The sequence below is a fragment of the Achroia grisella genome, unplaced genomic scaffold (genome assembly GCF_030625045.1).
Source record: "Achroia grisella isolate CSIRO2021 unplaced genomic scaffold, CSIRO_AGI_Agris_v1 utg770, whole genome shotgun sequence".
Taxonomy (NCBI): domain Eukaryota; kingdom Metazoa; phylum Arthropoda; class Insecta; order Lepidoptera; family Pyralidae; genus Achroia; species Achroia grisella.
Window position 1 is genome coordinate 4,382,691 of NW_026713016.1, and position 18,599 is coordinate 4,401,289.

At 34.0% G+C, this 18,599-nt stretch overlaps 1 protein-coding gene across 1 annotated transcript; it reads right to left on the bottom strand.

Moving 5' to 3' along the window:
• Positions 1–7,187: 7,187 nt before the first annotated feature.
• LOC131850540 (trypsin alpha-like) lies at positions 7,188–12,725 on the bottom strand. The gene is made up of 7 exons (XM_059200792.1): positions 12,630–12,725; positions 12,014–12,108; positions 11,179–11,303; positions 10,556–10,715; positions 9,021–9,143; positions 8,497–8,646; positions 7,188–7,781 (listed from the first exon to the last, which is right to left on the bottom strand). The coding sequence occupies exons 1-7, from the start codon at positions 12,667–12,669 to the stop codon at positions 7,542–7,544; spliced, it is 933 nt and encodes a 310-aa protein (XP_059056775.1). The 5' UTR covers positions 12,670–12,725; the 3' UTR covers positions 7,188–7,541.
• Positions 12,726–18,599: the final 5,874 nt, after the last annotated feature.

Here is an 18,599-nt window from a genome sequence, read left to right on the forward strand (position 1 = left end):
CTAACAAGTGATGGTAATTTTTTTAATGGATGGTAATGCAATGTTGCACCTGCCTACGCTAACGGTACGCTGGCAGGGCACCAGTGGAGGATGATAAGATGAGCATGAGGTCAAATCAGTTAGCCTGTCGTAACAAATTCACCAGGAATTTTTCCGCATGGAGGTTAATCTGACATAGTACAATAGTAATGGGGTTATTAATACACATTACAAACAATCCCACTCCACCCCTTCCACACCAAAGTATTTATATTATATCAAGTAAAAATTATCTATGTATATCAACCCAGTAGTCGTTATAACCGTTCCCCATATTTTAAAACTCTAATTTCGCATACCCAAAAATTTTACCGAGCGACGTCAGCCGGCTGTGTTGCTCATCGTCGGAAATTAGTTACTATCAAATTCGCCATATATTTACGCTTTATGCTGTAAAAACCGTATCAACTCAGTCAACTGTTTTATATTAACTTACATAGAGCAGTTAAAGCTGTAAGAAAATTTATGTCGTAAAAAAATTATAACGTTTACGGAAGTTATTATCAAAGTATATTGTGGTAGCTAAAACCTGTTATTTGCCTGATAATATTCGAAATTAGTGAAGATAATTAATTATGTAGAATTATTATAAATCAATGTACCCATTTTTTATTGTTTATACTTTTTACTAATCATGTGTCGATGACACGTGAAGTTTGTACCCTGTAGAGATATAGATAGTAGTAATATTTTGGTAATGTCAGTAATGAAACCGGACTGAAGTCCATAAAACTTGAAATATATATTCCTTTATATTTATAAATAAATATTATTTTAAAACTGTTATTATCAATATCACATATAGAATATCCTTTGCTAAATTTCTACAGAATGAGGGATGACAGATAGAATAAAAAAACATATCAACTTCCCTGAATATTATCACCAAAAGAAATCAGCGAATGGCAAAGGAAATATCCACATTCGTGTACACCCTTGTCATTCAATGACCGGCCGAGTGTAAAATTAAATTCTCATTTCGTGCTGTTCCTTCGTTGTGTTTGTAATGGAAACATGCCTGACAACGGGCCATGCCCTAAAACAATACAATATATCCTTGACAAATCAGAATAAATGGAATAAACGGCTTTTCAGCATACGTTCATGAGAAAAGTTAGAATTGCCAACATTTACGCATCTACGTTTATTGAATTAAAATGTGTGTACGTATGTATTCTGTGTTGTTATTCTGTTATAAACTTTCAGGAAAGGCTGATAGGAACGATGTCAAAGGATGCTTCAATTAAAACACCTATACATTGTAATTAATCATATTTTCTACCACAATTTTGTTTATGTATTCGAAATTTAATATAAACAATGAATTATTTTATTTTCGTGTAATGTTCAATCTTTCTAACCGCTACTTTACGAAGATACGTATACATTATATTAAATTGCCAATAAATCCTTTGAAACCGAAATTGCCGACACAAAAATTAATACCTATGAACTGTTGTTTTCATAATAAACATTTTAGAATAACGAGTGCAAGATCCTTGTGAAAAACGATACAGGGGCCTGTAAAGCGGCTCAGTAAAAAATATTTATTGGCAATAAATGACGTTGGGTGTATCGTTACGGCGATCTGGCGGGCTTTCGGTAGTAAATTTAATTTGGGCAATGATCGACCGTGGTGATACTGAGCGTATTTTCCGGGTCATCTTAACTTTATCATATTGTTGTGAGAAAACAATAAAATATGGTTTTATTGAATTTTAGCGTGATAAAAGAACAAACACAAAAAAATAAAGTAATTTTGACTTATTTCCTTAAATCTATACTAATATTATTAAGTTGAAGTGTTCGTTTGTTTGCTCCTAATACGGAGAAAGCTATGAACTATATAATATCATGCTCTGAGCAATATGTAATGCAGACACAGTTGCGTAGATTGGCTAATAAAACAGTACTTGTCATGTAATTGCCGAATTTATAGACGAGTGCAGAGAGTGGAGCAGTAAAAAAGTGTAGGTACTGAATTCACAAGAAGGCCTTATAAACTTAAAATTAAAAACACACGCCAGATCTTTGAAATGACCATCATCTATGATGATATTATATATCATTTAATTATATATTCAGTTTTAATTTATATAGGATATTTTTGCCTAGCAGATTAATTTCTGTATGATGTAGTATAGTCTGTTTTTGCGTATAGGATTTGGTTACACTTACTATCAAATATGATATCACTAGTAAGTTCAAGTCTCATATAAAATCTTTTAACAACAATAGGTACTCCTACAAAATACCGATTTGGTGTTTAGATTCTTCTTAAATGAAGAATAATGGAAAAGATAATCGTGATGTTGAAAAACATCCAATATAAAGATCCGAAGAGTTATTCATGTGAAATAAATAACCTTCATTTCCCTGGTGGGCATACGCGAACAGTTCTGCAGAGATTTTAGGATATGTCTTCGAAAGTATATACAGCGAATCAACATTCGCTTTGTTTAGCAAAAGACTTCCATGCTACGAGGTTACTACGCTTTGCAGTAAATAAACCTGTCAGCACTTTGTTGTATTTTACTGTTTATCCTGGTTAGTGTTGAGTTTACTTGTCTACAGTTTAGGAAGTTACATAAATAAACATGTAAACAACGAAAAATTACTATTTGTCTGTATATTCTAGAACTATCGATATTTGTATCTATAATACTAATTTTATAAAAGCGAAAGTTTTCACCACTAAACGTTCAGACGAATGGCAAAATATATTAAAAATTTAAGGAATTAAATAATGTTATAATACTACTTAGTTAATTAGCCCAACAAATTATTATATTTTAAGTAAGTGAGTAAATATATAGAGTATATTCTAAGTAAGTAAAAGTGCAGTAAGTAAATTGTTATACATATGAATATTTTTTATAAATTCACCTAGAAATTATGAAATGCGCCTTCCGATCAACTAGGAATACAGACCTCTATTTGATGATGATAATAAGGTCGTAGCATAAAGGGGTTACTACAAAATGCTTCCGGCATTCAAAAAGAGCTTAGTAAGACCGCGTGCAATGATTCGAAGTAATGGCCTCGTTACCTTTATACTTCTTGTGTTGCAAACCTTATTACAGCGCATGTCAAATGAAAAAATTTGAAGAAAATTTTATTAAAAATTACGTTTTTTTATTTTTCTCACTATAACCTCTTTCAAGTATATAAACGATAAATAACTGTAACGACTGACAATAGTAATAATAATCAAAATTAGTTTATTTCATCATCATCATCATCATCGCAGCCCGGAAGACGTCCACTGCTGGACATAGGCCTCCCCCAAAGATCTCCACGACGATCGGTCCTGCGCTGCTCGCATCCAATGCCTTCCCGCGATCTTGACCAGATCGTCGGTCCACCTTGCTGGAGGCCTTCCCACGCTGCGTCTTCCGGTCCGTGGTCGCCACTCGAGGACTTTACTGCCCCAACGGCCATCTGTCCTACGAGCTATGTGCCCTGCCCATTGCCACTTCAAAGTCGCAATTCTTCGGGCTATGTCGGTCACTCTGGTTCTTCTGCGGATCTCCTCATTTCTGATTCGATCACGCAGAGAAACTCCGAGCATAGCCCTCTCCATTGCCCTCTGAGTGACTCTGAGCTTGTTGATGGGGCCCATAGTTAGCGACCACGTCTCTGTTCCGTAAGTCATCACTGGCAACACACATTGGTCGTAAACCTTCGTCTTGAGACACTGCGGAAATTTGGACGAAAAGATATATCGGAGCTTCCCGAACGCTGCCCATCCGAGTTGGATTCGACGATTGACCTCTTTCTCGAAATTGGATCTACCTAGCTGGATAGTTTGCCCTAAGTATACGTAGTGATCGACAATTTCGAGTGTAGAATCTCCGATTTTTACGGGAGCAGGTACGACATGGACGTTTGACATAATTTTCGTCTTGTCCATGTTCATTTTAAGACCTACTCCTTGTGAGACTCTACTGAGGTCTTCGAGCATTTTGCTAAGGTCTTCCAGGGTCTCAGCCATGACCACGATATCGTCGGCAAATCGAAGGTGATTGATGTACTCGCCGTTAATGTTGATGCCCAGCCCGCTCCAGTACTGAAGCCTTTTCGGAACCCGGCTTGTTCCGGAGGCTGGAAGTCGTCAAACCTGCGCGCGAGACGATTCGTGATGACTCTCGAAAACAACTTATAAACATGGCTCAGCAGTGTTACGGATCTGAAATTCTTCAGAAGCGATTTGTCTCCCTTCTTGAAGAACAGAACCACCACACCCCTTTGCCATGCTTGAGGCGTTTTGCCCTCGAGGATGACGGAGTTGAATAGCTTCTGGAGGATTCGTAGAACAGGTCTACCTCCAGCCCTCAGAAGCTCAGCAGTAACTCCATCATCGCCCGGCGCCTTGTTGTTTTTAAGTTGTTTAAGAGCCATACCAATCTCGTACAGGCTGACGTCCAGGATATCTTCGGTATAGTGTCGGGTTAATTTGGCTCTAGGGTCTTTCGCCATGTTGTTAACAGGTGCCCGTGTTGTCGTGTATAACTGTCCATAGAACTTCTCAATTTCCCTCAAAAGTTCGGGTTTAGACGAAACGATCCTGCCGTCATCCGTCTTAAGTCGCGTCAGCTGGCTCTGTCCGGCAGCCAGATCCCTGTTAAAGACTTTTGAGCCCTTGTTTCTCTCAATAGCCTCCTTTACACAATTTGTGTTAAAGTGGCGTAAGTCACGAGTCAAGGACTTAGAGATCTGCCTGCTAAGTTGCCGATACTGAGAAGCGTCAGTCGGAGACTGCAGGACCATACTTCGCCTTTCATCCATCAATTTGAGGGTAGAGATAGATATTTTTCCGGTTCTTTCTGCGCGGCGGGTTTTGAAGTGCTTAGACCCAGCCGCACGGACAGTTTCAACGAACCTGTTGTTGTAATCGTCCACGTCAACGCAGTCACCAAGGCATTCGAAACGGTTTTGCAAATCTAGCTGAAAACTTTCGGGGTTTTGGATCTGTATAGGTGTAGGGCGGAGCGTAGACTTTATCAGTCGGGATCGTTTGAGTTTCAGATTCAGATTAAATATGCCTCTTACAATCCGGTGATCACTTCTAATTTTGACGGCATTGATCACAGAGACATCATTGAAAATCTGTCTTCTCGTTGACAAGATGAAATCTATCTCGTTTTTTGTGGCACCATCGGGACTAATCCACGTCCATTTCCGGTGTTCCGGCTTCCTGAAGAAGGAGTTCATCATAAAGAGGTTCTCCTTCTCCATGAAGTCGGCCAGCATTTGACCTCGGAAGTTCCGATCACCGATACCAAATTGCCCCACTCTCAGCTCATCACCGCTTCGTTTGCCCAATTTTGCGTTAAAGTCCCCCATGATAACGTTATAATGAGTCTTTGTACTATGTATGGCTCTGGAGATATCCTCATACATAGCCTCAACCTCATCGTCGGAGTGCGTCGAAGTTGGAGCGTACACTTGGATGACCTTCAATGAATACCGTTTGGTAATTCTGAGTATCAGGTACGCTACCCTAGTCGACACGCTCTCGACCTTGATAACATTATTCACAAGGGACTTGTGGACGAGGAACCCGACACCGCCTTGGGACAGTTGATCGCCCTCCCGGAAGTAAAGCAGATTGCCCGATTTCAGGACTATCGAGTCCTCCCCCTTTCTTCGGACTTCAGATAATCCCACGACATGCCAGTGCAATCTGCTCAACTCTTCCTCCAGTTCAATTAACTTTTCGTCGGTCCGCAGTGTTTGAACGTTGTATGTTGCCAGGGCCAGTGGTCGTCGTTTGTGGTAGCCTGGTCTTACCCGGAGATTCTTCGCACCCCCTGCCCCGCCGTTTCCATGACCGCTACCATGATCAAGACTAGCGGGGCCGCCGGGGACTGGGGGCCGGGGCCTTGGGTGTAAATTCATTTGGGGGGATATTGCCATAATCGCCACGCTTGGCATGCGGGTTGGCGATCGCAGTATGATGGTAGGTACTCAATAGGACGCTGCTGCCCGTCCACTGGTCGATGAATCCCTTAGTCGCCTTTTACGACACCCACGGGAAGAGAGGGGGTGGTGCTATTCTTACAGCGACACCACACGCTAAATTAGTTTATTTAAGAAATATTAATTATTAAACGTATATTTCTATATCAAGCCGAAAGAGAGATATTGTATTTATAGATTTTTGTCATATCATTTTCAAGACGAAAGTTGGAATGTGAAGATATTTTTTGAAATTGACAGTCTAAATACATCATGTATAACTACAGCTTAACGTTCATTTAGTTTTCTATTTTTACCCAACTACGGTGAAGCAACGTTTTCATTTTGATCGGTATGAGAACATAATGTTCATATTTTTCATACTGTAATTTATCAGAGGTATCGTTAGAAGCATTTCATTCTTCCGAGTGATACACTTTAAATTGAAAAATAAAAATAAAAAACATTAATCATATCATAGGTATCATATAAAAGTTTATTATTTAAATCTTTGGAATGGTTGACGTAGTATACAGATATCAACATGATGTGTATATGGTATATATATAAATAAAATTAGAGTGTCTATTTGTAATATTGATATAACCAATTTTTATTACATGCATATGAATATAAATACGTTACATACACAAAAATAACATTTTTTACAATTTTAATAATAATAATAATAATAATCTCAGGACAATTCACACAGCGCCACCTAGACCCAAGTTAAGCTAGCTAAAGCTAGTGTTATGGGTAGGTACTAGATAACTGATACAAAATACATAGATTTTTTTTTTCGTAAATACATACATATTATACATAGAAAACACCCAGACCGATACAAACAATCATACTCGTGAATACAAATGTTTGTGCCGTGCGAGGAATCGAACCCGCGACCATCGGACGTAAAGCGGTGTGCTAGACCGCTAGACCACCGAGGTCGTCGAATTATTATATATATGTATAATATCATAATATACATATGTCAGATGGACTTTAACTATATATATACAGGTAAAATCCATCTGACGTGTGGAATAACTTAAAAGCTGCAGACAAAGTAGGACACTCAAACTTTATAAAACCATTAACCATAACAACGTGAGTAAAAATTGATTATGTTTGATTTTGTACCTTAGCGTAGTATGCCAGTTAATCACATCTTAATGCAGCGTAATATTTAAAATTATTATCAAATTAACCTTGTGGGATTCAAACCTGAAATGAGATGAGAAAAAAAATTCTTATTACTCACTTAAACTATAATTTCAATTAGATACATACTAGCTTTACAATTCTTTTATCTATAATGCTTCTATGCAGCGACCAATTAAGAATACTTATAATTAAAATTTGTACCGTACCGTTTGATAAAAACTTCTTATCCACTTACCGCAGATTAGATTGTTGTATAAATAATGTTTAAGTTACGTTGCAACTGAAAAATCCACTTGGATAATTATATTAAAAATAATACCTGCAGCTCGTGTGGTGACAGGAGCATTTATCAAAATTTAATCACAAATGTTCACTTAGTTCACTATTTTCAGAAAAAGTCCATGAAATAGTGAGAGCAATAATAAAGCGTATAATCCTAGTCTGACAGTAGGCGCAGAGCTTGTAATACTTCTTATCCATGTAGTATAATTAGAAACCCTGGTGTAAACTTCTGGCAACACTGGTGTTATATTAGTAGAGGTCAGACAATCAGTTGGTAAGAATGATATGCCAGTTAAGGTTCCACCACATACCAATGGATTACCTTTATCACCCTGAAATATTAGATATAGAAAGTACGTTTAATGTTTTATAACAGTAAATGTTCTGTTCAAAATTATTTACTATATGACAAATGAAACATAATAGTTAGACCTAGAAGTAGCGCAAATGTGCCTTCCATGACAATTTAGAGGATGAGAGTGAAGTGCGCTCGACTCTCTAAATTACTATATCTTTATTGATATTTAGTTGAAGTTACATTATCCGGAGATATAAGATTAAAAAATTTAGTGATATTATAAAGAAAATAACGCCTTTTTTAAAACGGCATATTTCAGAAGCATATAAACTTCACTGATATTGTAGTATAAACTATATTGTTTTTATTATAATTGTGTAAACCATTCGTTTATCGATATAGCCTTATGTCAGGATTATAAACAATAGCCTGCGGAAGTCTGCATCTGCATAAGTATGCATAAAGTAAAAGTATCGTCGAAATCACACTACATCAGAAATACTTATGATAAATCATTAAGACTACATTATTAATTTCATTGATTTGACAGTGTTCATAAGAAAATATATTATTATATTTAACAATTATTATTATCAATAAAGTCAAACTAAGCAATATCTACTTTTGTGTTATCAGTTATTGTGTGCAAAATTTCACACTGTCATCGTATTTTGTGTGAACAATATTATAGATTTGATATTCTATTTTAATATAGTAAAAAAAATAATAGATGTAAATGATATACTTACCAAACATGTTTTAGCAAGGACATTAAAATGTGCCGCGCATATCATGGTAGGCAAAAGGTTTCCTAAATTTTGCGCATTATGAACTAATCCTCTGCATTCATCTTGATTGTAAATATATGTATTGGAAAATCGTAGCTGTTCGGAAGGCGTCTGAAAAAACATTATAAAAATTAATATGATTACACTGTACCTCATATACTGGCGATGACTCAGTACAATGTTAAGTGATGATACATCCCAATATTTTCAGAGAAAAATTTAAAATATTTATATTGTTCTCTGTATTTAAATTTCGAAATGAATTTCAGAATAAAATAATAATAAATATTTGGAAATAGCTGTGTCAAAATGTACTTCCAAGAAATAATATCAAATAATTTGATTTCTATTCAAAGTTAGATATATGTAGTTGATCATCAAATAAAGTATACAAGATGTAAACCTTACACAAAGTCTAGTCTAGTTTATTCTAATCACAGTTCTATATCCCTGTGACTGACTATAGACGGTTTTGAAATACATACCGTAGATCCAGTAGTCCATGCACCCCAGCCAGCAACTGTGCACCGAGTAAAATCAGACGGAGAGAAATTTCCAGATGGTAATGGTAGTGGTGTTACAACTGATAACGCGAAGGGCAATGTCAACTAAAACATAACATAAAGTTATTTACTTCCATTTTTGATATTATGATAAAAAAGGAGTTAAAACGGCTTTAAATGGCAATTATTTTTTAAATAATTAAAATATAGTAGATATTTTGTAAATAAGGTAGCTCTTCAAGGTCTTTCGCACTGACATTTGAATGGTAAGTTATTCAACATCATATTGTAGTTTAAAAGCAATGGTGAGGTTAAATAAGAATATTCGACAACAGTGGTGATCTTGATCTACCAAGGATATTGTATGTCTCGACAGTGATTGACTATTTCATTCATCATGTTAACAGTTCAAAGTCTTGGTTTTAACCTTTAAAAATTTTTAGATTAAATATTTGTAGTATTAAAATGTAATTTATAATGTTATGTACACGTTTGTAGGGTTCTGTAATGCTGTTGCTTTACAAATACATTTTTTTAAATTGTTATTTTAATCAAAGAATTACAACATGCGTTGCAAATTGTTTAAAATGTAAATTTTTATAATCATGTACAGCCTCATTTGTAAAGAATAAGAGCAGAGTTTCTTGTCAAGTACATCTTAGCTCGTTAGCAATCCGAACTGACGGTAGATTTGACATAAGAGTCTGTAAAAGGCCTACATGAATTTTATCTATTTAGTATCTGTATGTATTGAGACTAGACTCTGTAGACAAATGCACTTCAGGCATTACATCTTAGTAGACAGGAAGAGCAACGTATAAGTCATATTAAGGCGTCATATAAATAGTCTGATGTCTGTCGTACTGTAGGAATATATATTCGTAGGCGCAGTAACCACTTATGATCAAGTAGGCCCTAGATTTTTTGCCATTAAAAAATTTTTTTATCAAATTTACTGATACATTGGTAACCGCTATTGCACGCTTGAAAGTTCTAGATGCGGTACGTTGCTTTATCCAGCACCTTGCTTCTTCTCAAGCGCGCGGTTATATGTTTTATTTTATGTTTACAATAACGGAAATGTAGGAAATATCAACACATTGTTTCACTCATTGCTTAAAATCCTTTACAGTAAAAGATCTGAACATTGACCAACTTTAAAAAAAATATATAAATTGCCTATATATTGTCTTAAATAAAACAAAATTTATAAACTTATGTATTATTACTATTATTATCAGTAAATGGGACCTAATAACAAATTATTTTGATGTAAGTATATACATACTCTACTGATGGCAAACCATATAATAACTATATATAAAAATATATTATCTGTACAATACAATAGTATAGTTGTAATATTCGTTCGAAGTTGAATACAACAAATATACGACAAATACCAAGAAGCTTTCAATAAATCACTCTTGGCATTTCTGTATATGACGCATGTTATATAAATATATAACTTCTTATTTGAATTCAATAATAAACGATACAAATAAAAATATACTTACATTAAGAATAGCGATATCGTTGACATGAGACGGTGCGATTATATGTTCGGGATGTACAAAGTAATTGGTTATAAGTCTTATTCTGTCACTGGTAGCATTTGATAGAAAAACTGAGCCTGCAAATACTCTAAATTCGCTTGGGTTAATTGTTAAGATGTCGCTGAAATATAAAGAATAAAATATAAATCTTCTAATATGTGTAAATTGGTTTCAAGTCATAGTTTAAAAATTTTATAAGTTTAATAATAAACTGCATTAATGAAAATATATTTCATTACGACTTTAAAGTTTAATACATCTGCTGCGCCCATCAGGGTCCATGGTGCTCTTATAATAATATTATGTCAACCATAATTGTAACACTATGGAATGCAAATGAATAAATAAATAAATACATTTACTCGCGACCGTCTGCGATGTCGGCCTATTTCACCACCTTCTAGATATTTTTTCGAGAAAACTGATGCCCGTTCTTGTCGATATGATCTATCTTCATGACAAATTTCATTGAGATCTTTTCAGCCAGTTATGTACTGGCCATTTCAGAATGGTTGTGAAAGGGTAACATATGGACAGACACAATTTCGTATCTATGATATTTGTGTGAATAAGGATGAATTTACCCGTTAAAACTAATGCTGTATGTACAGGTGGCAGCTGTCAAGACATGTTGGTATGTGATTAATGCACCACCACACTTATGTCCAAATCCATGAGTGGAAATTTCACTAAGGCGTTGAATGGAAACCTGTGAGGATACCAAATTTTTAAATATTTTTGGTTTAACTGAGGTAGCGTTTGTCCTCATAGTCGTGGTTATCTCAGTCTTTTCAGTCACCAAACAGCTTCTATAGTAAGCCGTGTTTCGGTAGAAGGTTGTGTTCAAAGGCATAAAGGTAATTGAAATTACAAGATAGGATGTATGATATCTCAGTCCTCCGGAAAGGCAACATATGAGCGGTATTACAAGCGTAGCATTACGGAAATCACGTTATCATGTGTGATAATGTGATGTTACAGACAACATGTTGTTCATGGTCGAGTATATAGGCGAGTGTTACCATATAGCATTATAGGTTGCCAGCTTGTTTGTCATTCGGCTTTTTTCAGTTTATATGCATAATCATTAATTTATAACAAACACTATGTTTTAGGCATATTATCAGTTGTAAAAGTCCTTATTTAAAAGTTGCCAGATTTGTGGTTTACAAACATATTCATCAAATTATTAATTGAATGCGTAGCTTACATTTTCGTATAGATTAAACGTCAATATGTACCAAGCCAAGGCAAGTGTACAATGTATTTATACGATTGTTTATAATTTCTCATTGTCTTTCTATTACATATTCTGATCATTGGTAAATTTTATATACACAATATATATTTTTATATCAATTTTCAGTATAAATCGTACGATTATAGCGTAAAATAATACATTTTCGTAAAAATAGTTACCGTATAATTGAATTGCTGGTGTGTAGCATGTTGGCCATTTAGAATTCTTCCTGATAAAGAATTGTCAGTCTGATCTATAGTACCTGCATATGAGCCTGTAATAATGAAAATATTATGTAGAACGTATTAAATATTTGCTCAATCGAGCACAATAGGTTTTAGAGTGATATATAAAAAGTGTACAGCATTAATATAAAGTAACTATGTTTATTGTATTATAAATATAATGATTTACATTAAAATGGTGATGAACATTGTGAGAGAACCGTATAAGGGATCAGGGGTTTGATTAGTATCTATTTTTATTTTCAAAATATTGAAATTGATAAACTAAACGAGACGCGTTGATACTTTGTCTCACATATTTCAGCCATCAAGCAGTTTACTTTTTAATTAATATTTTGTTGTAGCGTGTAAAAGAACAGATAGTCGAAAAATAAATATTCACTCATTTCATGTAGATTCAGAAGGTGGATGGAGTAAGAATTTCAAAATATGATTGCAATTTTGATTTTTGTACACACACATGGATTTTTGGAAGTAAATTACAATGTTTGGTAGTCTTTTCCTAAACTATAAATTAATGTTTTCAAAAAACATTCAACTTTTAACTTACAAACGAAAGCCAAAGACAATAAATATATAATTTTTTCCATTATTAGCACTGTTATGTATAACTTCACACACTTTCAATCCTCCACGTAAAACTTGTTCGTTGTTATGAAACGTATAATGTACAATGTATAAGTTTATTACTCATATTGGTCATTACATGTTTATCGTGTATTTTATCGTAATTTATCATTTATCAGATGTATTACTAATTTTAGCAAGTATATTACATGTAATATTTGATGGAATCTATAGTATATGGCCATATAACTTTCGTAAAAACAATATTTGCAGTTTCATTAATCGTAATCATTTTCAAAGGAAAGATATTTTCAATTTCACTAAAAACTTTTTGTGTACATTAAAATATTTTACTCGTACTCCTACTGAATACTCGTATCGTTTTTAATTCTGAATTGGCTTTAACTATTTTTTTTAGTTAAATGATTTTACATCTCTAAAGGTTCCATATGTATGTATTAATTTTGTCAACTTTTAAATGATAAAAATCATTAATGAATAAAGGACTCTAAAAAAAGTTGTGACGTGGTCGAGTGGCATATTTTAATCATGCTCATATAAATTTGTAGTGGTGTGGTGGGTATTTGGGCTCCCTGAAATATGGTATGGTTGAGAGCACTGATGGCTCATCCGCTATACCTACTCGTGAACTGAAGCGACTTGTTAGGACTCTGCTGCTCTCATAACTATGAGTCGTTTATTTTATTCCTCAAGTAATAAAATTAATTTGTCATATATACAGTTAAGACAAAAGCAAATAAATATATATTAAGTTTATTGAATAAAAATTATGTATATTTTTCAATTTAAAAGCATTTTTTGTTGACTTCCTTTTATGCATGCATAACTATACATTGGGATTAGATAATAAATATATAAAGAATAGATAAAGACTGTTTATGTTGACTTATTTCCTGTGAAACCTTATATGATTAATTTCAGTGAATAACAACAAATCACGTCATTTGACCATTTTCGTTAACTTTTTTAATAAGCAATATTTCACGTGTTAATCTCTTTTTTTAACAATTTGTTTTTCGAGGAAGTACTTTTAATTTCGAATATATTTGATGTTTTTTTGTCATTAATGAAATCGTTAGACTGCTGTGGGTTCTAGTTGGTTTTTTATGAAAATTAATATAAATATATACCTACTTTGTTTCAGCATACTTTTAAATTACAAGGTATTAAAATAGAATATGTGTCTATGACGATTATTTGTATTAAGTAATAAAAAATATTTGCATTAGAAGTTGCTATATTCTAAATTTATTTAAACATAAACTTAAGTTTAACCAACTTATCTATATCGATTACCATTATTCGTTCTAAGCCACAGGTGAGCTTGGAGTTTTCAATGCTGAGTTTATCGTAACTATAATAAATTATGGCATTTGGCCTGCTACGGTACATTTTTATTGTGACCCTAAAAGTTAGTAAGTTTGTCTCCGACCCTCCAGAAGCGCCGCAAATGCCATATATGAATTGACTAGTTTTTAGGCGGGACTTCGTCTACGTGTTCAAGATATATGTATAAATTGGATGAAAAAGGCGCAAATCCATCTCCTCATTATCACTTAGTTACTTAAAAATACCATTCTGCATCACATGAATTAGCGATCATTGTGATGTAGAATGCAGTCTTGCGTTTTTTAAGAATTTTTTTGCCATGCATGACCATATTGTCAAATCACAAGGAATGGTATATCCGAACCGACACGATATTGAAACTTTTATGAAAAGAGCTTATTCCTTCTTCAAAGGTCGCAACGCACTTGTAATTCCTTTGGTATTGCGGGTGCTCCTGAGCACTGTTAATATAGTTATAATATATGTACCGTCTGGTTAGCTGCAAGCTCGTTTGTCTACTATGCTAAAAAAAAAAAGAATGTTAAATTTCGTAATGAACAATCTCATTGTCACAATTATGCAAGAGTTACGGGTATGTAGAAAGATTCAAGTATTTCTGCCTAAACCAAAAAATAATGTGATTATCTTCAGGCAATTATTTTATTATTTACCTTATTATTTTTATTAAACACAAACTGTTTAACAATGCTATTAATTAGCTAGACTTATTCTTCTTGTTGCATAAATCTGTTTATTTGTAAATGATGCAGTTAATCTATTTAGAATATACTTCATAAATTTGGTTCTAAACATTTTAATCAAAAATAATTGATGATATATATATATATATATATACATATATGGATAGGCACAACTGCTTATAATTTATCCATTTTATAATTAATTTGTAAACATTATTTTAGAATATATAAAATCCACCCCTTAAAGAAAAGCTTGTTATAAAAGCCCAAAGAGGAAACAAAGTATGTTATAACCCTTGTCCGGAATTAACTTCTCGCCTGCGAATCGCAACTCACGCTATAAACTTCCAGCAAATTCGATCTTGCTTCAGTTTTGTTGTAAGCTTGTTTGCTCCACTTTTATATTATATCTTGTCTTGAAATCAGATGTAAATCTTAGTAGCTTCCACCTATATAAAGTTCTGTTATGAACGGATTATTTGCTATTATTGAACTATTTATAAAGCTTTCACTCATTAGAAACTTTCGGAAGATCTAAATATTGTACAAAATAAATTTTAACTAAAATAAACGTTGGCTACTTGAATGTATCATAATCCAAGTTATTTTTATATGACACTAGTTTACCCACGCAACTTCGTCTGCATCACACTTACTTGGCATTTATAGTTATATGAATAATGTTCCCTGTTTTTGCAACATTTTTCACTGATGCTTCGTCTACATTGGTCGAAGCGTAACGTTATATAGCTTAAAGCCTTCCTCGACAAATGTACGATCCAACACAAATAATTTTTCAATTTGAACCAATAGGTCCTGAGATTAGCGCGTTTAAACAAACAAACAAACTCTTCAGCTATATAATATTGATAACATAGATATATGTTATTTGAGAACAGATTTTCCCTATTATTATATAAATAGCAATAGTAGAAATTAATAATATTATCTGTCACCGTGTCGATAGTTGTATATTTTAAAATTCATTTAGAAACTGAATTATTGTATTCATATTTGGTGATCGTAGACTTATGTATTATTTGTTAATCATTTCAATTTTACTTGCTGAGCTTTATTTTATTTTTATTTATTCATTTATTTCAGGCAACTAGGCCCATATTATAAATACCTTATAGACTAACATACATATAATATAATATTTAAAAACTAATACAATAATATTGTCTGTGTGATCACGGCACTGAAGACGGCAATCTGCCACGGTAGCGCCGATACACCACACCTTTCGGCCAGTAGTCCTCTTTCATGAAGGTGGGCAGCAAGTCGGTGGGGACCAGGGCCACAAACGCTTTGAAACTCGCGTTGTGACTCGACTTCAGCTGCGTTACCCTCAATGTCAGGTTACTCTTGGTACGAATATAATCGACAATGTCCTGCTCCTTAGTGGCGTAATGTAGACGGGACAGGTACATTGTCGTGGTCGGTGTAGCAGCACGCAGCAGAAAGTTGGGCCCAGTGAGTGCAGTGCCACAATGATTCCTATTGACCCTGTTTGTGCGCCTCTTCTTTTGTACCACGACGAAGCCATCATCGTCGCGGTTGCCAGTGGCAACACACGTAGGGTCAATGTTCAGTGCCGTTTTTGGCACACGCCGCTGTACTGAAGCAGTCGGTTTGCTAGCGACGACGGCGGCAAAATCTCGACGCTGTGGTTGCACCGAGGATTTTGTTAGCGCTGCTTCCACATGCAGCGGTATCGGCGCTCGCGAGCTGCGGGCGGGGAGCACGGGGAGCTTTGCTAAATAACTTTGTATGATGTTGTTGAAATGGTAATCATACCTATGCTAATGTAGATCTAACGCTAACAGAACACCATTGACCGCTGAAAGCATAACTCTCCTAAATGAAAACTAATTTACCTGACTTTATTAAAGTACACTATAATTGCGAATTCATTAACACGTAACTACTTCGGGTTACCTGAATACAGATATCCTTTACCTCCGCTTGTCAAATAAATAGAGATCCACAAATAACATATTACTTTTATATAAATAATATATACCTTGATCGCATCAAGATATTCTTCGATATTAATACTTTAAAAGGTTTGTATAATTGTTAAGTATATACGACAAAAAAGGGAGCGAAATAGGGAGGAAAACACACGTACGAAGGTGGTAGATGGACTCAGTTCTTCGAGCTACGTTCGGCTCTACTTCAGAAGTACTTTTCATCTTCAGCTTTCGGCACACAGGGCATTAAGGATGGTTTACAGACGTGCCCTTTCTACGTCGTCCGCGAGACGTGACCACAGACAGTTACAAGGACTTATTGTTCTATATTTACACTAAATATAGAACTCAATTGCACTCGCGGTTTGTTTATAATGACAATTATTATTTATATGGGTGAATTGAGGTAGTTTTATAAGAAAATATATGTGTTCACAGAGATGTGATGATGAGGGCGGTTGTAATACGTATGTAGGTAGGTAGAAGAAAATTAATTTATATGGTGCATATAAAATGCACCATATAAAATATTTATGTATCAATTAAAAAAGTTTGGCGTAATTGTTATGATTTTTCAATTACTTATATATTTTTAATCCTATTCAAAATTAAATTCCTTTCGTTTTGAGTGGCAGATATGGAAGTAATTATTTTAATATCTGTAAATATCGTACGATATCTAGACTTACCATTAAAATGTAAATTATCGGATTATTTATTTTTTTTACTTTTATCTCTGCGTTTATGTGTTGACCTCAGATACTCCTTAACAGATTTTGGTGCGGATTTCACTAACGAACTGTTATTGATATTAAGCGACATCAAAACCGCATATCATTACGTCTAATTAGTCTACGTGTTAGTGTCAGTAGAGCATTGATATTGTGCGTAATCAATATAGCAAGTCTATTAGATGGTTTGAGTATCGCTTGATATCCAGGTACCAGATACTAATCTGATACATAGATATTGCAACTGTATTATCTATGCTCTAATATATTTATTACTAGTATTTACATAACCTAATTGTACAACTAAGAACCTAAAATTAAAAAGCTTAAAAAAATGTAATAGGTATGATGACTAATAGTAAACAATAAGTTCGTAAATGTTATTGCTTTAAAAATACTATTTAATAATAAAACTCACAAATTATAAGTAAAATGTGTATATTGTGTTAAAAATAAACTGTGACAGTGTTTGTGACTGTTAATGTAATGAATAATAATAGAAATTACGAAGTCAAAATATCGAAGAAAAGTGATTCAGAAGACTGTTTTATCGAAGGTGTGAGAATTTGCAATTTAAACACAAGTAAGCAATAAATCATATACTTACTATTACGATTGCATTAAAAGTAATCGAAATTATTAATGAAATATAATTAAATTAAGAAATATACTTATTAACCGCTGACGCCCTACCCACGAAAAAAAAAAAAAAAAAAACAAAAACAAACATATTATTATTGGAGTGGATACATAGTATAGAGAGGTATATATTAATGCATCAAAATAATATGTAGCCCTCATTCCCGTACAAGGTCACAGAGGACAGAGAGGACTGATTTGTATAAAAGTTTATCTTCGGATGAGGCCCTGCTTTGTTTACTCAGTGGACTGCACTGGACACTAGAACACATTCATTAATGATAAAATATTTATATATATATAATAATAGATAAAATATATAAGCTTGTGTCATATATATGTATATATATATATATATATAAATATCCCCTTGGGCACTTTGTGGCTCAGACGTGCCGTATAGGTAGTTTTTTGTTGATCCTTTTTCACTTGTTGATCCGGAGGCCTTTTGTTGATCTAATGCCAGATGACCATATGTAAATGATGCTCCGTTTTGAGCCACAACTGTCACGACGAGTAATAATAATAATTAAGCGATATATACACGATTTTATAC